Source organism: Ascaphus truei, chromosome 7 (genome assembly GCF_040206685.1).
Source record: "Ascaphus truei isolate aAscTru1 chromosome 7, aAscTru1.hap1, whole genome shotgun sequence".
NCBI lineage: Eukaryota > Metazoa > Chordata > Amphibia > Anura > Ascaphidae > Ascaphus > Ascaphus truei.
The window spans coordinates 110,333,739-110,360,916 of NC_134489.1; the positions used below are offsets into that span (position 1 = coordinate 110,333,739).

At 55.8% G+C, this 27,178-nt stretch overlaps 2 protein-coding genes across 2 annotated transcripts in view; one reads left to right on the forward strand and one right to left on the reverse strand.

Moving 5' to 3' along the window:
* Nucleotides 1-10,908, forward strand: part of LOC142499873 (kalirin-like) — a 376,918-nt gene extending 366,010 nt beyond the window's left edge. The window contains 1 exon segment of the mRNA XM_075609896.1: nucleotides 10,294-10,908. Within this exon segment, the coding sequence (XP_075466011.1) occupies nucleotides 10,294-10,464 (171 nt within the window). The 3' untranslated portion in view covers nucleotides 10,465-10,908.
* Nucleotides 10,909-15,234: 4,326 nt separating this feature from the next.
* Nucleotides 15,235-27,178, reverse strand: part of LOC142500018 (kalirin-like) — a 131,183-nt gene continuing 119,239 nt past the window's right edge. Inside the window, exons 21-22 of the mRNA XM_075610075.1 lie at nucleotides 18,982-19,165; nucleotides 15,235-15,546 (exon numbers count right to left, since the gene is read on the reverse strand). Coding sequence (XP_075466190.1) covers nucleotides 15,235-15,546; nucleotides 18,982-19,165 — 496 coding nt within the window. The remainder of the gene's footprint in view (nucleotides 15,547-18,981; nucleotides 19,166-27,178) is intronic.

The window sequence follows — 27,178 nt, forward strand, 5'->3', positions numbered from 1 at the left end:
CATTACTAAGTAACCGCTAAGCAGCTCGGACGGATATACACAGTCCGAGAAGGGGGATCGGGCGGGGAGAGAAGTGACAAACTCGTGGGATGCGTCGGCGCAGGACGGGCGCAGCGTGTGACACTGGTCACAGAGGCAGAGTTAATTAGTAAAAGTAAGAAATCTTGGGCTCCTTCAGTTATATTTTTGGCTGGCGTTGTGTGGGCAGGCTGTATGGCCATAGCCTGGCTTTGTGTGGGCAGGCTGTATGGCCATAGCCTGGCTTTGTGTGGGCAGGCTGTATGGCCCATAGCCTGGCTTTGTGTGGGCAGGCTGTATGGCCATAGCCTGGCTTTGTGTGGGCAGGCTGTATGGCCATAGCCTGGCGTTGTGTGGGCAGGCTGTATGGCCATAGCCTGGCTTTGTGTGGGCAGGCTGTATGGCCATAGCCTGGCGTTGTGTGGGCAGGCTGTATGGCCATAGCCTGGCTTTGTGTGGGCAGGCTGTATGGCCATAGCCTGGCGTTGTGTGGGCAGGCTGTATGGCTCATAGCCTGGCGTTGTGTGGGCAGGCTGTATGGCCATAGCTTGGCGTTGTGTGGGCAGGCTGTATGGCCCATAGCCTGGCGTTGTGTGGGCAGGCTGTATGGCCATAGCCTGGCTTTGTGTGGGCAGGCTGTATGGCCATAGCCTGGCTTTGTGTGGGCAGGCTGTATGGCCATAGCCTGGCGTTGTGTGGGCAGGCTGTATGGCCATAGCCTGGCTTTGTGTGGGCAGGCTGTATGGCCATAGCCTGGCATTGTGTGGGCAGGCTGTATGGCCCATAGCCTGGCGTTGTGTGGGCAGGCTGTATGGCCATAGCCTGGCTTTGTGTGGGCAGGCTGTATGGCCATAGCCTGGCGTTGTGTGGGCAGGCTGTATGGCTCATAGCCTGGCGTTGTGTGGGCAGGCTGTATGGCCATAGCCTGGCGTTGTGTGGGCAGGCTGTATGGCCCATAGCCTGGCGTTGTGTGGGCAGGCTGTATGGCCATAGCCTGGCTTTGTGTGGGCAGGCTGTATGGCCATAGCCTGGCTTTGTGTGGGCAGGCTGTATGGCCATAGCCTGGCGTTGTGTGGGCAGGCTGTATGGCCATAGCCTGGCTTTGTGTGGGCAGGCTGTATGGCCATAGCCTGGCGTTGTGTGGGCAGGCTGTATGGCCATAGCCTGGCTTTGTGTGGGCAGGCTGTATGGCCCATAGCCTGGCGTTGTGTGGGCAGGCTGTATGGCCATAGCCTGGCTTTGTGTGGGCAGGCTGTATGGCCATAGCCTGGCGTTGTGTGGGCAGGCTGTATGGCTCATAGCCTGGCGTTGTGTGGGCAGGCTGTATGGCCATAGCCTGGCGTTGTGTGGGCAGGCTGTATGGCCCATAGCCTGGCGTTGTGTGGGCAGGCTGTATGGCCATAGCCTGGCTTTGTGTGGGCAGGCTGTATGGCCATAGCCTGGCTTTGTGTGGGCAGGCTGTATGGCCATAGCTTGGCGTTGTGTGGGCAGGCTGTATGGCCATAGCCTGGCTTTGTGTGGGCAGGCTGTATGGCCATAGCCTGGCATTGTGTGGGCAGGCTGTATGGCCCATAGCCTGGCGTTGTGTGGGCAGGCTGTATGGCCATAGCCTGGCTTTGTGTGGGCAGGCTGTATGGCCATAGCCTGGCGTTGTGTGGGCAGGCTGTATGGCTCATAGCCTGGCGTTGTGTGGGCAGGCTGTATGGCCATAGCCTGGCGTTGTGTGGGCAGGCTGTATGGCCCATAGCCTGGCGTTGTGTGGGCAGGCTGTATGGCCATAGCCTGGCTTTGTGTGGGCAGGCTGTATGGCCATAGCCTGGCTTTGTGTGGGCAGGCTGTATGGCCATAGCCTGGCGTTGTGTGGGCAGGCTGTATGGCCATAGCCTGGCTTTGTGTGGGCAGGCTGTATGGCCATAGCCTGGCGTTGTGTGGGCAGGCTGTATGGCCATAGCCTGGCTTTATGTGGGCAGGCTGTATGGCCATAGCCTGGCGTTGTGTGGGCAGGCTGTATGGCCATAGCCTGGCTTTGTGTGGGCAGGCTGTATGGCCATATCCTGGCGTTGTGTGGGCAGGCTGTATGGCCCATAGCCTGGCGTTGTGTGGGCAGGCTGTATGGCCCATAGCCTGGCGTTCTGTGGGCAGGCTGTATGGCCCATAGCCTGGCTTTGTGTGGGCAGGCTGTATGGCCATAGCCTGGCTTTGTGTGGGCAGGATGTATGGCCATAGCCTGGCGTTGTGTGGGCAGGCTGTATGGCCCATAGCCTGGCTTTGTGTGGGCAGGCTGTATGGCCCATAGCCTGGCTTTGTGTGGGCAGGCTGTATGGCCCATAGCCTGGCGTTGTGTGGGCAGGCTGTATGGCCATAGCCTGGCGTTGTGTGGGCAGGCTGTATGGCCATAGCCTAGCTTTGTGTGGGCAGGCTGTATGGCCCATAGCCTGGCTTTGTGTGGGCAGGCTGTATGCCCATAGCCTGGCATTGTGTGGGCAGGCTGTATGGCCATAGCCTGGCGTTGTGTTGGCAGGCTGTATGGCCATAGCCTGGCGTTGTGTGGGCAGGCTGTATGGCCCATAGCCTGGTATTGTGTGGGCAGGCTGTATGGCCCATAGCCTGGCGTTGTGTGGGCAGGCTGTATGGCCCATAGCCTGGCGTTGTGTGGGCAGGATGTATGGCCATAGCCTGGCATTGTGTGGGCAGGCTATATGGCCTTCCAACACGTAGCCAGTTGTTAATTAGGGAGGGGACAGGGCCTGAGGCGAGCGGGGAACCTAGATAGAACAGCTGATTTGGAAAGGTCGCACCCACCCTTCCGATGACGAATGACTACGTTTGACACGTATCGTTGTGTGCTGTAAGCAGCGGGTTACGTGTCGCGGCCGGATCGCTGAGGGTTTAGTGCCCGGCCTTCTGGTCGGGTTATCCCAAGAAAAGATGAATATTGTAGGCTGTAGCTCTGGCTTTACTGCCGGGCGACCATACCCTGATTACATGTGGGCTCAGGGTGCCAGCGTTACTGCCGGGCGACCATGCCCTGATTACATGTGGGCTCAGGGTGCCAGTGTTACTGCCGGGCGACCATGCCCTGATTACATGTGGGCTCAGGGTGCCAGCGTTACTGCCGGGCGACCATGCCCTGATTACATGTGGGCTCAGGGTGCCAGCGTTACTGCCGGGCGACCATGCCCTGATTACATGTGGGCTCAGGGTGCCAGCGTTACTGCCGGGCGACCATGCCCTGATTACATGTGGGCTCAGGGTGCCAGCGTTACTGCCGGGCGACCATGCCCTGATTACATGTGGGCTCAGGGTGCCAGCGTTACTGCCGGGCGACCATGCCCTGATTACATGTGGGCTCAGGGTGCCAGTGTTACTGCCGGGCGACCATGCCCTGATTACATGTGGGCTCAGGGTGCCAGCGTTACTGCCGGGCGACCATGCCCTGATTACATGTGGGCTCAGGGTGCCAGCGTTACTGCCGGGCGACCATGCCCTGATTACATGTGGGCTCAGGGTGCCAGTGTTACTGCCGGGCGACCATGCCCTGATTACATGTGGGCTCAGGGTGCCAGCGTTACTGCCGGGCGACCATGCCCTGATTACATGTGGGCTCAGGGTGCCAGCGTTACTGCCGGGTGACCATGCCCCGATTACATGTGGGCTCAGGGTGCCAGTGTTACTGCCGGGCGACCATGCCCTGATTACATGTGGGCTCAGGGTGCCAGCGTTACTGCCGGGCGACCGTGCCCTGATTACATGTGGGCTCAGGGTGCCAGCGTTACTGCCGGGCGACCATGCCCTGATTACATGTGGGCTCAGGGTGCCAGCGTTACTGCCGGGCGACCATGCCCTGATTACATGTGGGCTCGGTGCCAGCGTTACTGCCGGGCGACCATGCCCTGATTACATGTGGGCTCAGGGTGCCAGTGTTACTGCCGGGCGACCATGCCCTGATTACATGTGGGCTCAGGGTGCCAGCGTTACTGCCGGGCGACCCTGCCCTGATTACATGTGGGCTCAGGGTGCCAGCGTTACTGCCGGGCGACCCTGCCCTGATTACATGTGGGCTCAGGGTGCCAGTGTTACTGCCGGGCGACCATGCCCTGATTACATGTGGGCTCAGGGTGCCAGCGTTACTGCCGGGCGACCATGCCCCGATTACATGTGGGCTCAGGGTGCCAGCGTTACTGCCGGGCGACCATGCCCTGATTACATGTGGGCTCAGGGTGCCAGTGTTACTGCCGGGCGACCATGCCCTGATTACATGTGGGCTCAGGGTGCCAGCGTTACTGCCGGGCGACCATGCCCTGATTACATGTGGGCTCAGGGTGCCAGCGTTACTGCCGGGCGACCATGCCCTGATTACATGTGGGCTCAGGGTGCCAGTGTTACTGCCGGGCGACCATGCCCTGATTACATGTGGGCTCAGGGTGCCAGCGTTACTGCCGGGCGACCATGCCCTGATTACATGTGGGCTCAGGGTGCCAGCGTTACTGCCGGGCGACCATGCCCTGATTACATGTGGGCTCAGGGTGCCAGCGTTACTGCCGGGCGACCATGCCCTGATTACATGTGGGCTCAGGGTGCCAGCGTTACTGCCGGGCGACCATGCCCTGATTACATGTGGGCTCAGGGTGCCAGCGTTACTGCCGGGCGACCATGCCCTGATTACATGTGGGCTCAGGGTGCCAGTGTTACTGCCGGGCGACCATGCCCTGATTACATGTGGGCTCAGGGTGCCAGCGTTACTGCCGGGCGACCATGCCCTGATTACATGTGGGCTCAGGGTGCCAGTGTTACTGCCGGGCGACCATGCCCTGATTACATGTGGGCTCAGGGTGCCAGCGTTACTGCCGGGCGACCATGCCCTGATTACATGTGGGCTCAGGGTGCCAGCGTTACTGCCGGGTGACCATGCCCCGATTACATGTGGGCTCAGGGTGCCAGTGTTACTGCCGGGCGACCATGCCCTGATTACATGTGGGCTCAGGGTGCCAGCGTTACTGCCGGGCGACCGTGCCCTGATTACATGTGGGCTCAGGGTGCCAGCGTTACTGCCGGGCGACCATGCCCTGATTACATGTGGGCTCAGGGTGCCAGCGTTACTGCCGGGCGACCATGCCCTGATTACATGTGGGCTCGGTGCCAGCGTTACTGCCGGGCGACCATGCCCTGATTACATGTGGGCTCAGGGTGCCAGTGTTACTGCCGGGCGACCATGCCCTGATTACATGTGGGCTCAGGGTGCCAGCGTTACTGCCGGGCGACCCTGCCCTGATTACATGTGGGCTCAGGGTGCCAGCGTTACTGCCGGGCGACCCTGCCCTGATTACATGTGGGCTCAGGGTGCCAGTGTTACTGCCGGGCGACCATGCCCTGATTACATGTGGGCTCAGGGTGCCAGCGTTACTGCCGGGCGACCATGCCCCGATTACATGTGGGCTCAGGGTGCCAGCGTTACTGCCGGGCGACCATGCCCCGATTACATGTGGGCTCAGGGTGCCAGCGTTACTGCCGGGCGACCGTGCCCTGATTACATGTGGGCTCAGGGTGCCAGTGTTACTGCCGGGCGACCATGCCCTGATTACATGTGGGCTCAGGGTGCCAGTGTTACTGCCGGGCGACCATGCCCTGATTACATGTGGGCTCAGGGTGCCAGCGTTACTGCCGGGCGACCATGCCCTGATTACATGTGGGCTCAGGGTGCCAGTGTTACTGCCGGGCGACCATGCCCTGATTACATGTGGGCTCAGGGTGCCAGCGTTACTGCCGGGCGACCATGCCCTGATTACATGTGGGCTCAGGGTGCCAGCGTTACTGCCGGGCGACCATGCCCTGATTACATGTGGGCTCAGGGTGCCAGCGTTACTGCCGGGCGACCATGCCCTGATTACATGTGGGCTCAGGGTGCCAGCGTTACTGCCGGGCGACCATGCCCTGATTACATGTGGGCTCAGGGTGCCAGCGTTACTGCCGGGCGACCATGCCCTGATTACATGTGGGCTCAGGGTGCCAGTGTTACTGCCGGGCGACCATGCCCTGATTACATGTGGGCTCAGGGTGCCAGCGTTACTGCCGGGCGACCATGCCCTGATTACATGTGGGCTCAGGGTGCCAGCGTTACTGCCGGGCGACCATGCCCTGATTACATGTGGGCTCAGGGTGCCAGTGTTACTGCCGGGCGACCATGCCCTGATTACATGTGGGCTCAGGGTGCCAGCGTTACTGCCAGGCGACCATGCCCTGATTACATGTGGGCTCAGGGTGCCAGCGTTACTGCCGGGTGACCATGCCCCGATTACATGTGGGCTCAGGGTGCCAGTGTTACTGCCGGGCGACCATGCCCTGATTACATGTGGGCTCAGGGTGCCAGCGTTACTGCCGGGCGACCGTGCCCTGATTACATGTGGGCTCAGGGTGCCAGCGTTACTGCCGGGCGACCATGCCCTGATTACATGTGGGCTCAGGGTGCCAGCGTTACTGCCGGGCGACCATGCCCTGATTACATGTGGGCTCGGTGCCAGCGTTACTGCCGGGCGACCATGCCCTGATTACATGTGGGCTCAGGGTGCCAGTGTTACTGCCGGGCGACCATGCCCTGATTACATGTGGGCTCAGGGTGCCAGCGTTACTGCCGGGCGACCCTGCCCTGATTACATGTGGGCTCAGGGTGCCAGCGTTACTGCCGGGCGACCCTGCCCTGATTACATGTGGGCTCAGGGTGCCAGTGTTACTGCCGGGCGACCATGCCCTGATTACATGTGGGCTCAGGGTGCCAGCGTTACTGCCGGGCGACCATGCCCCGATTACATGTGGGCTCAGGGTGCCAGCGTTACTGCCGGGCGACCATGCCCCGATTACATGTGGGCTCAGGGTGCCAGCGTTACTGCCGGGCGACCATGCCCTGATTACATGTGGGCTCAGGGTGCCAGTGTTACTGCCGGGCGACCATGCCCTGATTACATGTGGGCTCAGGGTGCCAGCGTTACTGTCGGGCGACCGTGCCCTGATTACATGTGGGCTCAGGGTGCCAGCGTTACTGCCGGGCGACCGTGCCCTGATTACATGTGGGCTCAGGGTGCCAGCGTTACTGCCGGGCGACCGTGCCCTGATTACATGTGGGCTCAGGGTGCCAGCGTTACTGCCGGGCGACCGTGCCCTGATTACATGTGGGCTCAGGGTGCCAGCGTTACTGCCGGGCGACCGTGCCCTGATTACATGTGGGCTCAGGGTGCCAGCGTTACTGCCGGGCGACCGTGCCCTGATTACATGTGGGCTCAGGGTGCCAGCGTTACTGCCGGGCGACCGTGCCCTGATTACATGTGGGCTCAGGGTGCCAGCGTTACTGCCGGGCGACCGTGCCCTGATTACATGTGGGCTCAGGGTGCCAGCGTTACTGCCGGGCGACCGTGCCCTGATTACATGTGGGCTCAGGGTGCCAGCGTTACTGCCGGGCGACCATGCCCTGATTACATGTGGGCTCAGGGTGCCAGCGTTACTGCCGGGCGACCATGCCCTGATTACATGTGGGCTCAGGGTGCCAGCGTTACTGCCGGGCGACCATGCCCTGATTACATGTGGGCTCAGGGTGCCAGTGTTACTGCCGGGCGACCATGCCCTGATTACATGTGGGCTCAGGGTGCCAGTGTTACTGCCGGGCGACCATGCCCTGATTACATGTGGGCTCAGGGTGCCAGCGTTACTGCCGGGCGACCATGCCCTGATTACATGTGGGCTCAGGGTGCCAGCGTTACTGCCGGGCGACCATGCCCCGATTACATGTGGGCTCAGGGTGCCAGTGTTACTGCCGGGCGACCATGCCCTGATTACATGTGGGCTCAGGGTGCCAGCGTTACTGCCGGGCGACCATGCCCTGATTACATGTGGGCTCAGGGTGCCAGTGTTACTGCCGGGCGACCATGCCCTGATTACATGTGGGCTCAGGGTGCCAGCGTTACTGCCGGGCGACCGTGCCCTGATTACATGTGGGCTCAGGGTGCCAGCGTTACTGCCGGGCGACCGTGCCCTGATTACATGTGGGCTCAGGGTGCCAGCGTTACTGCCGGGCGACCGTGCCCTGATTACATGTGGGCTCAGGGTGCCAGCGTTACTGCCGGGCGACCGTGCCCTGATTACATGTGGGCTCAGGGTGCCAGCGTTACTGCCGGGCGACCGTGCCCTGATTACATGTGGGCTCAGGGTGCCAGCGTTACTGCCGGGCGACCGTGCCCTGATTACATGTGGGCTCAGGGTGCCAGCGTTACTGCCGGGCGACCGTGCCCTGATTACATGTGGGCTCAGGGTGCCAGCGTTACTGCCGGGCGACCGTGCCCTGATTACATGTGGGCTCAGGGTGCCAGCGTTACTGCCGGGGGACCGTGCCCTGATTACATGTGGGCTCAGGGTGCCAGCGTTACTGCCGGGCGACCGTGCCCTGATTACATGTGGGCTCAGGGTGCCAGCGTTACTGCCGGGCGACCATGCCCTGATTACATGTGGGCTCAGGGTGCCAGCGTTACTGCCGGGCGACCATGCCCTGATTACATGTGGGCTCAGGGTGCCAGCGTTACTGCCGGGCGACCATGCCCTGATTACATGTGGGCTCAGGGTGCCAGTGTTACTGCCGGGCGACCATGCCCTGATTACATGTGGGCTCAGGGTGCCAGCGTTACTGCCGGGCGACCATGCCCTGATTACATGTGGGCTCAGGGTGCCAGCGTTACTGCCGGGCGACCATGCCCTGATTACATGTGGGCTCAGGGTGCCAGCGTTACTGCCGGGCGACCATGCCCTGATTACATGTGGGCTCAGGGTGCCAGCGTTACTGCCGGGCGACCATGCCCTGATTACATGTGGGCTCAGGGTGCCAGCGTTACTGTCGGGCGACCATGCCCTGATTACATGTGGGCTCAGGGTGCCAGCGTTACTGTCGGGCGACCATGCCCTGATTACATGTGGGCTCAGGGTGCCAGCGTTACTGCCGGGCGACCATGCCCTGATTACATGTGGGCTCAGGGTGCCAGCGTTACTGCCGGGCGACCATGCCCTGATTACATGTGGGCTCAGGGTGCCAGCGTTACTGCCGGGCGACCATGCCCTGATTACATGTGGGCTCAGGGTGCCAGTGTTACTGCCGGGCGACCATGCCCTGATTACATGTGGGCTCAGGGTGCCAGCGTTACTGCCGGGCGACCATGCCCTGATTACATGTGGGCTCAGGGTGCCAGCGTTACTGCCGGGCGACCATGCCCTGATTACATGTGGGCTCAGGGTGCCAGCGTTACGGTTGGGCCCCAGTAGCCTCACGGGTAAATGTGGGGTTCGTGCATTTTGGGGCATTCCCTGGTTAGGTTTGGAGCGTGCACCCCCAGTTAGGCCTCCGTCTAGCTCCCTCATTTATGGTTGGAAGGGTAAAATTGGGAAGGGCTCTGAGATCGACATGCTAAGGCTTCGTCCATAGTGGAATGCGCCATCTTCCGCGCTCTCAGGCGGCCCGGCGGCGAGATTGGAAAACAAACTTGTTTGTATTGCGAAGTGCCGCTCTCCCTGTTGCGCATGCGCTAGCACGCAGGCACTATGCACTACTACATTTCCGTCCTAGTGTTTGTTTTGGCGCGAGCTACGTAGCCTACAATATGGACGAAGCCTAAGGCTGGGTCCATGCTGCCGAAGACCGCGTGCGCGCGCGTGACGTCACCCGTGTTTAGCCAGAGCGTTTTCACTTTTCTGGCCATGCTAGACACGATGGGGGCGGGCGTGTCTTGGGGCGTGCCCGTGACGTCACGGAGCTGCTTCACCCTCATTGGACGAACCGCTCACGTAACCTACCCGTCGCGCCGTGGAATCAGATTGAAGTGATTCCTCAGCGCGTGACCCCTCCTGCTGTCGCACGCACCCGCGGTCTATGGGCGCGATCATTGGCTTCAGGTGTTGTGATCGCGCGGGGCGCACACGCCTCCTGCGGCCTTCGGCAGCATGGTCCAAGCCTAAGGCAGCGGGTAGCAGGCTGCTGTTACATGCAGAGCGCGCTATATGAGGGATTATAGTACTGTTTCCTTTTGCCAGTCCTGGAGAAATAACTCGGGGATCAATTTTCGGGGCACACATTGGGCAAACCTCTTTCTCTCGTCTCCGCTTTTGGTTCAGTATTTCCTGTGTGATGTGGAGTTTTTGGGGGTTATTTGTCAGACGCAGGGCAAATGCCACACCGGATTTATCATACAGAGTCCCGTAGCTAACCCCCTCTGTGTGCCCCCCCCCCCTCCTGTATCCCCCCTGCAGGTGCTGGACTGGATTGAGAATCACGGAGAAGCTTTCCTGAGTAAGCACACGGGAGTCGGCAAATCCTTGCACCGGGCACGAGCCTTGCAGAAGAGACACGATGATTTTGAGGAAGTGGCGCAGGTACTGATCTGCAGCCCAGCCTTGTATACCGTTCCTCCTGTATCCTAAACAGCTGTTTATTCTCACGGTATTAACCCTGTCGCTGCCAGGGGGGCATATTGCACGTAAAAACATGTAAAAACAGACCACGGCGAGAATTGTTGCATCTTTTTTACACTTCCAGGGGCTCCGTAGTTACCGAATGTGTTTGTTTTATAACCTTTAACGTGTTTATAATAATTATGTCTGGGGCAGATTCCTGTACTGAGCATTGCATCCCGATCCAACATTAACCGCCACCCGGCACCGGGCGTTTGGGAACGCCAGAGTTGGTGTGTACAGGAAAATAGTTTTGTGTAAAATAATTCTGACGCCAGCATCAGGTGAAAGTCGCGCACAAGAAAAAGCTGAATTCATTTAATAGAACAGGATGAAAAGCAAAACGCGTTACCACAGGAAACCCATAGGGGAACATTTCCAATCGCCACTTTAACTGTATGAGAGAACACCTACACCTACGTAAATAGTAACACCTACACCTACGTAAATAGTAACAGCTACACCTACGTAAATAGTAACAGCTACACCTACGTAAATAGTAACAGCTACACCTACGTAAATAGTAACACCTACACCTACGTAAATAGTAACAGCTACACCTACGTAAATAGTAACACCTACACCTACGTAAATAGTAACACCTACATCTACGTAAATAGTAACACCTACACCTACGTAAATAGTAACAGCTACACCTACGTAAATAGTAACACCTACACCTACGTAAATAGTAACACCTACACCTACGTAAATAGTAACACCTACACCTACGTAAATAGTAACAGCTACACCTACGTAAATAGTAACACCTACACCTACGTAAATAGTAACAGCTACACCTACGTAAATAGTAACACCTACACCTACGTAAATAGTAACAGCTACACCTACGTAAATAGTAACACCTACACCTACGTAAATAGTAACACCTACACCTACGTAAATAGTAACACCTACACCTACGTAAATAGTAACACCTACAGCTACGTAAATAGTAACAGCTACACCTACGTAAATAGTAACAGCTACATCTACGTAAATAGTAACAGCTACACCTACATAAATAGTAACACCTACAGCTACGTAAATAGTAACAGCTACACCTACATAAATAGTAACACCTACATCTACGTAAATAGTAACACCTACGTAAATAGTAACACCTACATCTACGTAAATAGTAACACCTACATCTACGTAAATAGTAACACCTACACCTACGTAAATAGTAACACCTACACCTACGTAAATAGTAACACCTACATCTACGTAAATAGTAACACCTACACCTACGTAAATAGTAACACCTACACCTACGTAAATAGTAACACCTACATCTACGTAAATAGTAACACCTACGTAAATAGTAACACCTACATCTACGTAAATAGTAACACCTACATCTACGTAAATAGTAACACCTACACCTACGTAAATAGTAACACCTACACCTACGTAAATAGTAACACCTACATCTACGTAAATAGTAACACCTACAGCTACGTAAATAGAACACCTACATCTACGTAAATAGTAACACCTACATCTACGTAAATAGTAACACCTACAGCTACGTAAATAGTAACAGCTACACCTACGTAAATAGTAACACCTACATCTACGTAAATAGTAACAGCTACACCTACATAAATAGTAACACCTACATCTACGTAAATAGTAACACCTACACCTACGTAAATAGTAACACCTACATCTACGTAAATAGTAACACCTACAGCTACGTAAATAGTAACACCTACACCTACGTAAATAGTAACACCTACATCTACGTAAATAGTAACACCTACATCTACGTAAATAGTAACACCTACACCTACGTAAATAGTAACACCTACATCTACGTAAATAGTAACACCTACACCTACGTAAATAGTAACACCTACACCTACATAAATAGTAACACCTACACCTACGTAAATAGTAACAGCTACACCTACGTAAATAGTAACACCTACACCTACGTAAATAGTAACACCTACACCTACGTAAATAGTAACACCAACACCTACGTAAATAGTAACACCTACAGCTACGTAAATAGTAACAGCTACACCTACGTAAATAGTAACAGCTACATCTACGTAAATAGTAACAGCTACACCTACATAAATAGTAACACCTACAGCTACGTAAATAGTAACAGCTACACCTACATAAATAGTATCACCTACATCTACGTAAATAGTAACACCTACGTAAATAGTAACACCTACATCTACGTAAATAGTAACACCTACATCTACGTAAATAGTAACACCTACACCTACGTAAATAGTAACACCTACACCTACGTAAATAGTAACACCTACATCTATGTAAATAGTAACACCTACAGCTACGTAAATAGTAACACCTACATCTACGTAAATAGTAACACCTACAGCTACGTAAATAGTAACAGCTACACCTACGTAAATAGTAACACCTACATCTACGTAAATAGTAACAGCTACACCTACATAAATAGTAACACCTACATCTACGTAAATAGTAACACCTACACCTACGTAAATAGTAACACCTACATCTACGTAAATAGTAACACCTACATCTACGTAAATAGTAACACCTACACCTACGTAAATAGTAACACCTACATCTACGTAAATAGTAACACCTACACCTACGTAAATAGTAACACCTACATCTACGTAAATAGTAACACCTACACCTACGTAAATAGTAACACCTACATCTACGTAAATAGTAACACCTACATCTACGTAAATAGTAACACCTACACCTACGTAAATAGTAACACCTACACCTACGTAAATAGTAACACCTACACCTACGTAAATAGTAACACCTACATCTACGTAAATAGTAACACATACATCTACGTAAATAGTAACAGCTACACCTACGTAAATAGTAACAGCTACACCTACGTAAATAGTAACACCTACACCTACGTAAATAGTAACACCTACACCTACGTAAATAGTAACACCTACACCTACGTAAATAGTAACACCTACACTTACGTAAATAGTAACACCTACACCTACGTAAATAGTAACACCTACACCTACGTAAATAGTAACAGCTACACCTACGTAAATAGTAACAGCTACACCTACGTAAATAGTAACACCTACACCTAGGTAAATAGTAACAGCTACACCTACGTAAATAGTAACACCTACACCTACATAAATAGTAACAGCTACACCTACGTAAATAGTAACACCTACACCTACGTAAATAGTAACAGCTACACCTACGTAAATAGTAACAGCTACACCTACGTAAATAGTAACACCTACACCTACGTAAATAGTAACACCTACACCTACGTAAATAGTAACACCTACACCTACGTAAATAGTAACAGCTACACCTAGGTAAATAGTAACAGCTACACCTACGTAAATAGTAACACCTACACCTACGTAAATAGTAACAGCTACACCTACGTAAATAGTAACAGCTACACCTACGTAAATAGTAACAGCTACACCTACATAAATAGTAACAGCTACACCTACATAAATAGTAACAGCTACACCTACATAAATAGTAACAGCTACACCTACATAAATAGTAACAGCTACACCTACGTAAATAGTAACAGCTACACCTACATAAATAGTAACAGCTACACCTACGTAAATAGTAACAGCTACACCTACATAAATAGTAACAGCTACACCTACATAAATAGTAACAGCTACACCTACATAAATAGTAACAGCTACACCTACATAAATAGTAACAGCTACACCTACGTAAATAGTAACAGCTACACCTACATAAATAGTAACAGCTACACCTACGTAAATAGTAACAGCTACACCTACATAAATAGTAACAGCTACACCTACATAAATAGTAACAGCTACACCTACATAAATAGTAACAGCTACACCTACATAAATAGTAACAGCTACACCTACATAAATAGTAACAGCTACACCTACATAAATAGTAACAGCTACACCTACGTAAATAGTAACAGCTACACCTACATAAATAGTAACAGCTACACCTACGTAAATAGTAACAGCTACACCTACATAAATAGTAACAGCTACACCTACGTAAATAGTAACAGCTACACCTACATAAATAGTAACAGCTACACCTACGTAGAAAGATGTTACCCTATTATCAAGGCAAGTGACACTGAGAATCTCTGTCGGGGTCTGTGGTCACCGTGCTAGAGGCACCGTTACATGTGGTGGAGATAACACAGTTTGATACATTTATCGGACCGCTGATATTAAGCGTTACAAGCCGCCTACAAGGAAAGCTGAATTGGTGACATTTACACTTTCTCACTTAGCAGCCGCCTGGAGTAGAGACTTTAGAATCGCATTTTCTGCACATCCGTTTAAACAGATTGACTTTCTGCTCAGAGCGGGTGTTTTATTCTGAGAGATGCGTGATGCGCGCGTATTGAACATCCGTCTGTGAGCCGCGCTGTTTATGGACAGTGCACTTAATTATTAGACGGATTGGCTCCCCGGCGCTGGCGGGGGATCAGCTTTAGTTTTCCCCGTGTAGACACGCTTCACGGCCCTTGTTTTTTTTCTCTGCTGTCAGATCATTCAGCTCGTGCTAATAGCCGCGCTGTTAGCCGCACAGCTAGCCACGCTGTTAGCCGTTCTGATAGCCGCACAGATAGTCTCGCTGTTAGCCGCGCTGATAGCCGGGCAGCTAGCCACGCTTTTAGCCATTCTGATAGCCGCACAGATAGTCTCGCTGTTAGCCGCGCTGTTAGCCGGTCTGATATCCGCACAGATAGTCTCGCTGTTAGCCGTACGGATAGCCGTGTCTGATAGCCGCGCTGATAGCCGTACGGATAGCCGTACTGATAGCCGCGTTGTTAGCCGCACAGATAGTCTCGCTGTTAGCCGTACTGATAACCGCGCTGATAACCGCGCTGATAGCCGCGCTGATAGCCGCGCTGATAGCCACGCTGTTAGCCGCACAGATAGTCTCGCTGTTAGCTGTACTGATAGCCGGGCTGATAGCCGCGTTGTTAGCCGCACAGATAGTCTCGCTATTAGCCATACTGATAGCTGCGCTGATAGCCACGCTGATAGCCTTGTGCAGGTAGCTGTGCTAAGAGCAACTATAACACACATCACTGCGAAATGCTCAAAGAACTAGATTGGTCATCACTAGAGTCTAGGCACAAAGTTCACCTTTCCTGTCTCGCCTTCAAATACTTTCTGGGCAAGCTACCCAGCTACCTGAACAAGCTCCTCACCCCTACCACACGCAGCACTTATCACCTGAGATCTCACTCCAAAAGACTGTTCATGGTCCCAAGGCTCAACAAAGTATCCGGCCGCTCCTCCTTCTCTTACCGTGCACCCCAAAACTGGAACAGTCTACCGGAGACTCTCACATCCACCACCAGTCTAAATTCTTTCAAATCTAAGGCTGTCTCACATTTTAATCTGGTCTGTAACTGTTTCATACGCCTATCTTATACTATATTAGTGAAAGCACTGTATGTTTGCCTGCCTGCCTGCTGGATGTCCGGTGTCCCTAGGGGAAATCTCATTGGTCCCTTGGGCCGCCCCCGCACACCTCTCATTGGCCTGAGGCGGAGTGACGGCCCAAAGGACACACAGGGACACACACACACACACACACAGGGACACACACACACACACACACGGACACACACACACACACACTCACACACGGACACACACACACACACACACACGGACACGGACACGGACACGGACACACACACACAGTAGGGGGGGGGTGTACATTAGCAGCATGTATAACCGGGGGGGGGGGGCCATACCCGCCGGAGCCTCCGCCTCTTCCTCCCCGAAATCAGCCTCCTCCTCTCCCCGTGTCTCCCGCGCTTTCAACCCCCCCCCCCCCCCCCCGGCGCCGCTACAGTCAGCGGAGGAGCGAGCGCCCGGGACACAGCGGGGGAGCGGCCACAACAAGCTGCCTCCCGCCTCAGTTCCACGTGGGAGCGGCCGGACGGGTGAGGGAGCTGCCGGACGGGTGAGTGAGCGGCTTTCACCCACCCCTCACCCCCCTTCAAATCACCTCCCCTCCACCCCCCCCCCCCCGGCGCCGCTACAGTCAGCGGAGCGAGCGAGCGCCCGGGACACAGCGGGAGAGCGGCCACAACAAGCTGCCTCCCGCCTCAGACCACGTGGGACCTTCCGGACGGGTGAGTGAGCGGCCTTCACCTCCCCTTCACCCCCCTTCACCCCCTGGCGCCGCTACAGTCAGCGGAGCGAGCGAGCGCCCGGGACACAGCTGGGGAGCGGCCACAACAAGCTGCCTCCCGCCTCAGACCACGTGGGAGCGGCCGGACGGCTGAGGGAGCGGCCGGACGGGTGAGGGAGCTGCCGGACGGGTGAGTGAGCGGCCGGACGGCTGAGGGAGCGCCCTTCACCTCCCCTCACCCCCCTTCACCTCACCTCCCCTCACCCCCCTTCACCTCACCTCCCCTCACCCACCCCTCACCTCCCCTCACTCCACTTCCCTTCCCTTCCACCTCCCTCCACCCCCCCCTTCACCTCCCCTCCACCCCCCCCTTCACCTCCCCTCCACCCCCCCCTTCACCTCCCCTCCACCCCCCTTCACCTCCCCTCCACCCCCTCCCCTCCACCCCCCCCCTTCACCTCCCCTCCACCCCCCCCCTTCACCTCCCCTCCACCCCCACCTTCACCTCCCCTTCACCCCCCCTTCACCTTCCCTTCACTCCCCCCTTACAACCTCCCACCATCTCCTCACCACCTCCACCCCCCTTCCCACCTCCCCCACCCCCCTTCCCACCTCCCCCACCCCCCTTCCCAACTCCCCACCACCTCCCCCCCCTTCCCACCACCTCCCCCCCACCTCCCCCCCACCCCCCCCTTCCCACCACCTCCCCCCCACCTCCCCTTCCCCCCCCTCCTTCCCACCATCTCCCCCCCACCCCCCCCCCTTCCCTGAGGCGGAGTCACGGGCCAAAGGACACACAGGGACACAAACACACACAGGGACACACACACACACGTAGACACACACACACACACACGTAGACACACACACACACACAGACGTAGACACACACACACGTACACACACACACACGTATACACAAACACACACACGTAGACACAAACACACACACGTATACACAAACACACACACGTAGACACACACACACGTAGACACACACGTACACACACACGTACACACGTACACACACGCACGTAGACACACACACACGTACACGTAGACACGTACACACACACACACACATGTACACGTACACACACACACACACACACATGTACACGTAGACACGTACACACACACACATGTACACATATACTCACACACATGTACACGTACACACACACATGGAGACATACACACACACACATGGAGACATACACACACACACATGGAAACATACACACACACACACACGTATACACTCACACACGTATACACACAGGTATACATACACATAATGTATACACACACACACACACATGTATACACACACATGTATACACACACACATGTATACACACACACGTGTATACACACACACACATGTGTACACACACACACATGTGTACACACACACACGTGTACACACACACATGTGTACACACACACATGTATACACACACACACATGTGTATACACACACATGTATACACACACACACATGTATACACACACACACACACATGTGTATACACACACAAACATGTGTACGCACACACAAATGTACACACACACACACACACTTATACACACACACACACATACAATGTATACACACAAACATGTATACACACACACAAACATGTATACACGTGTATACACAAATGTGTATACACACAAACGTATACACACACACGTGTATACACACACACACGTGTATACACACACGTGTATACACACATGTGTATACACACACATACGTGTATACACACACACGTGTATACACATACACACACACGTACACATACACACACACACATGTATACACACACACACATACAATGTATACACACAAACATGTATACACACACACACCCCAGCACCACCACATCAGCACACCGGTATCCCATGCCCCCCCAGCACACTGGCATTCTCGGCTCCCCACCATTCCCAGCCCCCATCAACACCATCAGCACCCACACATCGCCACCTTTGCACCTCCCCCATCGGCACACCCACATCCGCACCCCCACATCAGCACTAAACCCTCCCAAATCAGCACACCAATACAATCACCATCAGTACAGCCACAGCAGCACTACCACCGCACATGGGCCGCGTGGACCACTCCCCACCCAAATGCCACACCCACACCACAAACATCCCGGGCAACGCCGGGGCTCTCAGCTAGTAATATATATTATCTCTAACTGTGCATGCAATGTCTTGTATATAATGTATACCGTGCTCATTTATGTAACTGTATTTGTCATCATAACTCTGTGCCCAGGACATAAGTGAGAACGAGCGGTAACTCTCACTGCATTACTTCCTGGTAACACATTTTACCGCGCTGATAGCCGCGCTGATAGCCGCGCTGATAGCCGCGCTGATAGCCGCGCTGATAGCCGCGCTGATAGCCGCGCTGATAGCCGCCCTGATAGCCGCCCTGATAGCCGCGCTGATAGCCGCCCTGATAGCCGCGCTGATAGCCGCGCTGATAGCCGCGTTGTTGGGGCTGCTGTTCTTGGACCTCTGAACAAGAATACCCCACGTTAGAACCCGGCACTAAAAGCAGTGTCAGTCTGGGCCAAGGGCGGCCAACTCCAGTTCCCAAGGGCCATCAACAGGTCAGGTTTTCAGGATATCCCTGCTTCAGCACAGGTGGCTCAATCAGTGGCTCAGTCTTAGACTGCACCACCTATGCTGAAGCAGGGTTATCCCTAAAAACCTGACCTGTTGGTAGCCCTTGAGGACTGGAGTTGGCCGCCCCTGGTCTGTGCCAATAACAGCCACGGCCTTGAGCTCCCTCACTGCCCCACAAAGTATGTGTCATTTATACAGCTCTGGCCATGTACGCAGCGCTGTACAGCATTGTAATAGGAGGTAAATAATGTACATTACAAACACTGGGAATAAGTGCAAAGGGGAAGTGACAACATGAGGCTAAAGGAGACTCTGTCCCGCAGAGCTTACACTCTAAGTGCTTGCCCCCATGTATAAGGGATAATATGCAGTAATAGGAGAATAGCGAGAGAAGACGTTAGCTGTCACACACCGTGTGCTAAGTGTGTGTGTAGGGGCAGTGTCTACAAGTCACGCTACATCTTCAGGTGTGAGCTGCCAGGTAAGTACATCACTCGGGCGTCAGCACACGGTTATATAAGAACGACTCCTTTGCACTGCGCGTGTGCGTGCGAGCGCGTGCGCGTGTGTTAGATTCACTGGTTATTCTGACACCTCCCATGACGGGCTCTCTCTTTGCCCTGCGCCGGAGCCAGAGCTCGTCCCGCTGCCCCTCTCCATGTAACACCGTTATATAACCTTCTGTGGTCACATTCTGCATGTGGGATCTTGTGCTGTATTCATACATATAACATGTGCTGTATTCATACATATTACATGTGCTGTATTCATACATATTACATGTGCTGTATTCATACATATTACATGTGCTGTATTCATACATATTACATGTGCTGTCTGTCAGGCTGATTATTCTGCAACCATGGAAACATTCCCTGGCAACTGCATCACGTATCCCACCCACATCCACCCACACTAGCACACACTAACACACACAGACCCACACTAGCACACACTAACACACACAGACCCACTCAGACCCACACTAGCACACACTAACACACACAGACCCACACAGACCCACACTAGCACACACTAACACACACAGACCCACACTAGCACACACTAACACACTCAGACCCACACTAGCACACACTGACACACACAGACCCACACTAGCACACACTAACACACACAGACCCACACTAACACACACGGACCCACACAGACCCACACAGATCCACACAGACCCACACTAACACACACTAGCACACACTAACACACACTGACCCACACTAGCACACACTAACACACACAGACCCACACAGACCCACACTAGCACACACTAACACACACAGACCCACACTAGCACACACAGACCCACACTGCTTCACATGTCAGATTCTCAGCTTAATGCCAAATGAGCCATTTAAGGAACCCTGCCCAGATAAGCAGCTCTTGGCTGCATAACGGGACTAAATATGAGCTGCGGTCCTTACAGTCACCCAACGCGCTCACTCTGTTCAATCCTTCTGTACAAGCCCATCGGATGTTCTCCTGCCTCACAAGCCACACTGAAATTAAATATAAATGTGACAGTAAGGTATGTTTTGATGGGTCTGCGCCTCTCCTCGCATGGACCATGGCGATTGTCGTCTCAAATCGTCTGCGGCACCTTAACAAGAGCCCAGAAATGGATGCATGATGCGGGGTTCATTCATGTCGTGTTATTGTGTATCGCAGCTGCACTTCATGCTTCACAATGTAATCAGCTGATGTTCAGCGGTTAGAGGCGGGTTACAATATATCTGAGACAGTGCGCTGCCAATACAGTGTGGGAGACAACGTTTTATCACAACTACAATCCTATCACCTATTGATTGTGTTAAATCAACATTGAATGTACAATGTGCGTTCTCTTATAAACCGGATCAGACACAGGACGGTGACCAGCTCCTGGTCTGTTACTTCTCAGAACCTGATTCTAACCCATAAAGCACATGAGAAAATCCCACAGCTGCCGGTGTCTGAATCAGATTCTAATGAATTCAGATCATGGTCACAATAACGGCGTGTCACCGCACGCCCCCCCCCCCCCGCTCCCTGTATCATGGTCACAATAACGGCGTGTCACCGCACGCCCCCCCCCCCCGCTCCCTGTATCATGGTCACAATAACGGCGTGTCACCGCACGCCCCGCGCTCCCTGTATCATCGTCACAATAACGGCGTGTCACCGCACGCCCCGCGCTCCCTGTATCATCGTCACAATAACGGCGTGTCACCGCACGCCCCGCGCTCCCTGTATCATCGTCACAATAACGGCGTGTCACCGCACGCCCCGCGCTCCCTGTATCATCGTCACAATAACGGCGTGTCACCGCACGCCCCGCGCTCCCTGTATCATCGTCACAATAACGGCGTGTCACCGCACGCCCCCCGCTCCCTGTATCATGGTCACAATAACGGCGTGTCACCGCACGCCCCCCGCTCCCTGTATCATCGTCACAATAACGGCGTGTCACCGCACGCCCCCCGCTCCCTGTATCATCGTCACAATAACGGCGTGTCACCGCACGCCCCGCGCTCCCTGTATCATCGTCACAATAACGGCGTGTCACCGCACGCCCCGCGCTCCCTGTATCATCGTCACAATAACGGCGTGTCACAGCACGCCCCCCCCCCCGCTCCCTGTATCATCGTCACAATAACGGCGTGTCACCGCACACCCCCCGCTCCCTGTATCATGGTCACAATAACGGCGTGTCACCGCACGCCCCCCGCTCCCTGTATCATGGTCACAATAACGGCGTGTCACCGCACGCCCCCCGCTCCCTGTATCATGGTCACAATAACGGCGTGTCACCGCACGCCCCCCGCTCCCTGTATCATGGTCACAATAACGGCGTGTCACCGCACGCCCCCCGCTCCCTGTATCATGGTCACAATAACGGCGTGTCACCGCACGCCCCCCCGCTCCCTGTATCATGGTCACAATAACGGCGTGTCACCGCACGCCCCCCGCTCCCTGTATCATGGTCACAATAACGGCGTGTCACCGCACGCCCCCCCCCGCTCCCTGTATCATGGTCACAATAACGGCGTGTCACCGCACGCCCCCCGCTCCCTGTATCATGGTCACAATAACGGCGTGTCACCGCACGCCCCGCGCTCCCTGTATCATCGTCACAATAACGGCGTGTCACCGCACGCCCCCCGCTCCCTGTATCATCGTCACAATAACGGCGTGTCACCGCACGCCCCGCGCTCCCTGTATCATGGTCACAATAACGGCGTGTCACCGCACGCCCCCCGCTCCCTGTATCATCGTCACAATAACGGCGTGTCACCGCACGCCCCCCGCTCCCTGTATCATGGTCACAATAACGGCGTGTCACCGCACACCCCCCGCTCCCTGTATCATGGTCACAATAACGGCGTGTCACCGCACCCCCCCCGCTCCCTGTATCATCGTCACAATAACGGCGTGTCACCGCACGCCCCCCGCTCCCTGTATCATGGTCACAATAACGGCGTGTCACCGCACGCCCCCCGCTCCCTGTATCATGGTCACAATAACGGCGTGTCACCGCACGCCCCCCGCTCCCTGTATCATCGTCACAATAACGGCGTGTCACCACACGCCCCCCGCTCCCTGTATCATCGTCACAATAACGGCGTGTCACCGCACACCCCCCGCTCCCTGTATCATCGTCACAATAACGGCGTGTCACCGCACGCCCCCCGCTCCCTGTATCATCGTCACAATAACGGCGTGTCACCGCACGCCCCCCGCTCCCTGTATCATGGTCACAATAACGGCGTGTCACCGCACGCCCCCCGCTCCCTGTATCATCGTCACAATAACGGCGTGTCACCGCACGCCCCCCGCTCCCTGTATCATCGTCACAATAACGGCGTGTCACCGCACGCCCCCCGCTCCCTGTATCATCGTCACAATAACGGCGTGTCACCGCACGCCCCGCGCTCCCTGTATCATCGTCACAATAACGGCGTGTCACCGCACGCCCCCCCGCTCCCTGTATCATGGTCACAATAACGGCGTGTCACCGCACGCCCCCCGCTCCCTGTATCATGGTCACAATAACGGCGTGTCACCGCATGCCCCCCGCTCCCTGTATCATGGTCACAATAACGGCGTGTCACCGCACGCCCCGCGCTCCCTGTATCATCGTCACAATAACGGCGTGTCACCGCACGCCCCCCCGCTCCCTGTATCATGGTCACAATAACGGCGTGTCACCGCACGCCCCCCGCTCCCTGTATCATGGTCACAATAACAGCGTGTCACCGCACGCTCCCCGCTCCCTGTATCATGGTCACAATAACAGCGTGTCACCGCACGCCCCCCGCTCCCTGTATCATGGTCACAATAACGGCGTGTCACCGCACGCCCCCCGCTCCCTGTATCATGGTCACAATAACGGCGTGTCACCGCACGCCCCCCGCTCCCTGTATCATCGTCACAATAACGGCGTGTCACCGCACGCCCCCCGCTCCCTGTATCATGGTCACAATAACGGCGTGTCACCGCACGCCCCCCGCTCCCTGTATCATCGTCACAATAACGGCGTGTCACCGCACGCCCCCCGCTCCCTGTATCATGGTCACAATAACGGCGTGTCACCGCACGCCCCCCCCCGCTCCCTGTATCATCGTCACAATAACGGCGTGTCACCGCACGCCCCCCGCTCCCTGTATCATGGTCACAATAACGGCGTGTCACCGCACGCCCCCCGCTCCCTGTATCATCGTCACAATAACGGCGTGTCACCGCACGCCCCCCGCTCCCTGTATCATGGTCACAATAACGGCGTGTCACCGCACGCCCCCCGCTCCCTGTATCATGGTCACAATAACGGCGTGTCACCGCACGCCCCGCGCTCCCTGTATCATCGTCACAATAACGGCGTGTCACCGCACGCCCCCCGCTCCCTGTATCATGGTCACAATAACGGCGTGTCACCGCACGCCCCCCGCTCCCTGTATCATGGTCACAATAACGGCGTGTCACCGCACGCCCCCCGCTCCCTGTATCATGGTCACAATAACGGCGTGTCACCGCACGCCCCCCGCTCCCTGTATCATTGTCACAATAACGGCGTGTCACCGCACGCCCCCCGCTCCCTGTATCATCGTCACAATAACGGCGTGTCACCGCACGCCCCCCCCCCGCTCCCTGTATCATCGTCACAATAACGGCGTGTCACCGCACGCCCCCCGCTCCCTGTATCATGGTCACAATAACGGCGTGTCACCGCACGCCCCCCCGCTCCCTGTATCATGGTCACAATAACGGCGTGTCACCGCACGCCCCCCCGCTCCCTGTATCATGGTCACAATAACGGCGTGTCACCGCACGCCCCCCGCTCCCTGTATCATCGTCACAATAACGGCGTGTCACCGCACGCCCCCCGCTCCCTGTATCATCGTCACAATAACGGCGTGTCACCGCACGCCCCCCGCTCCCTGTATCATGGTCACAATAACGGCGTGTCACCGCACGACCCCCCGCTCCCTGTATCATGGTCACAATAACGGCGTGTCACCGCACGCCCCCCGCTCCCTGTATCATGGTCACAATAACGGCGTGTCACCGCACGCCCCCCGCTCCCTGTATCATGGTCACAATAACGGCGTGTCACCGCACGCCCCCCGCTCCCTGTATCATGGTCACAATAACGGCGTGTCACCGCACGCCCCCCGCTCCCTGTATCATGGTCACAATAACGGCGTGTCACCGCACGCCCCCCGCTCCCTGTATCATGGTCACAATAACGGCGTGTCACCGCACGCCCCCCGCTCCCTGTATCATGGTCACAATAACGGCGTGTCACCGCACGCCCCCCGCTCCCTGTATCATGGTCACAATAACGGCGTGTCACCGCACGCCCCCCGCTCCCTGTATCATGGTCACAATAACGGCGTGTCACCGCACGCCCCCCGCTCCCTGTATCATGGTCACAATAACGGCGTGTCACCGCACGCCCCCCCCGCTCCCTGTATCATGGTCACAATAACGGCGTGTCACCGCACGCCCCGCGCTCCCTGTATCATCGTCACAATAACGGCGTGTCACCGCACGCCCCCCGCTCCCTGTATCATGGTCACAATAACAGCGTGTCACCGCACGCCCCCCGCTCCCTGTATCATGGTCACAATAACGGCGTGTCACCGCACGCTCCCCGCTCCCTGTATCATGGTCACAATAACGGCGTGTCACCGCACGCCCCCCGCTCCCTGTATCATGGTCACAATAACGGCGTGTCACCGCACGCCCCCCCGCTCCCTGTATCATGTCACAATAACGGCGTGTCACCGCACGCCCCCCGCTCCCTGTATCATGGTCACAATAACGGCGTGTCACCGCACCGCCCCCCCCCCGCTCCCTGTATCATGGTCACAATAACGGCGTGTCACCGCACGCCCCGCTCCCTGTATCGTCACAATAACGGCGTGTCACCGCACGCCCCCGCTCCCTGTATCATGGTCACATAACGGCGTGTCCCGCACGCCCCCCGCTCCTGTATCATCGTCACAATACGGCGTGTCACCGCACGCTCCCCGCTCCCTGTATCATGGTCACAATAACGGCGTGTCACCGCACGCCCCCCCGCTCCCTGTATCATGGTCACAATAACGGCGTGTCACCGCACGCCCCCCGCTCCCTGTATCATGGTCACAATAACGGCGTGTCACCGCACGCTCCCGCTCCCTGTATCATCGGTCACAATAACGGCGTGTCACCGCAACGCCCCCCCCCCGCTCCCTGTATCATGGTCACAATAACGGCGTGTCACCGCACGCCCCCCGCTCCCTGTATCATCGGTCACAATAACGGCGTGTCACCCGCAACGCCCCCGCTCCCTGTATCATGGTCACAATAACGGCGTGTCACCGCACGCCCCCCCTCCTGTATCATCGTCACAATAACGAGCGTGTCACCGCACGCTCCCCCCGCTCCCTGTATCATGGTCACAATAACGGCGTGTCACCGCACGCCCCCCCGCTCCCTGTATCATGGTCACAATAACGGCGTGTCACCGCACGCCCCCCCCGCTCCTGTATCATCGGTCACAATAACGGCGTGTCACCGCACGACCCCCGCTCCCTGTATCATCGTCACAATAACGGCGTGTCACCGCACCGCCCCCCGCTCCCTGTATCATCGTCACAATAACGCGGTGTCACCGCACCGCCCCCCCCCGCTCCCTGTATCATCGTCACAATAACGGCGTGTCACCGCACGCCCCCCCGCTCCCTGTATCATGTCACAATAACGGCGTGTCACCGCACGCCCCCCGCTCCTGTATCATCGTCACAATAACGGCGTGTCACCGCACGCCTCCCGCTCCCTGTATCATGCGTCACAATAACGGCGTGTCACCGCACGCCCCCCCGCTCCCTGTATCATCGGTCACAATAACGGCGTGTCACCGCACGCCCCCCCCGCTCCCTGTATCATGGTCACAATAACGGCGTGTCACCGCACGCTCCCTGTATCATGGTCACAATAACGGCGTGTCACGCACGCCCCCGCTCCTGTATCAGGTCACAATAACGGCGTGTCACCGCACGCCCCCCGCTCCTGTATCATGGTCACAATAACGCGGTGTCACCGCACGCCCCCCCCCCGCTCCCTGTATCATGGTCACAATAACGGCGTGTCACCGCACCCCCCCGCTCCTGTATCATCGTCACAATAACGGCGTGTCACCGCACGCCCCCCGCTCCCTGTATCATCGTCACAATAACGGCGTGTCACCGCACGCCCCCCGCTCCCTGTATCATCGGTCACAATAACGCGTGTCACCGCAACGCCCCCCCGCTCCCTGTATCATCGGTCACAATAACGGCGTGTCACCGCACGCCCCCCGCTCCCTGTATCATCGGTCACAATAACGGCGTGTCACCGCACGCCCCCCCGCTCCCTGTATCAT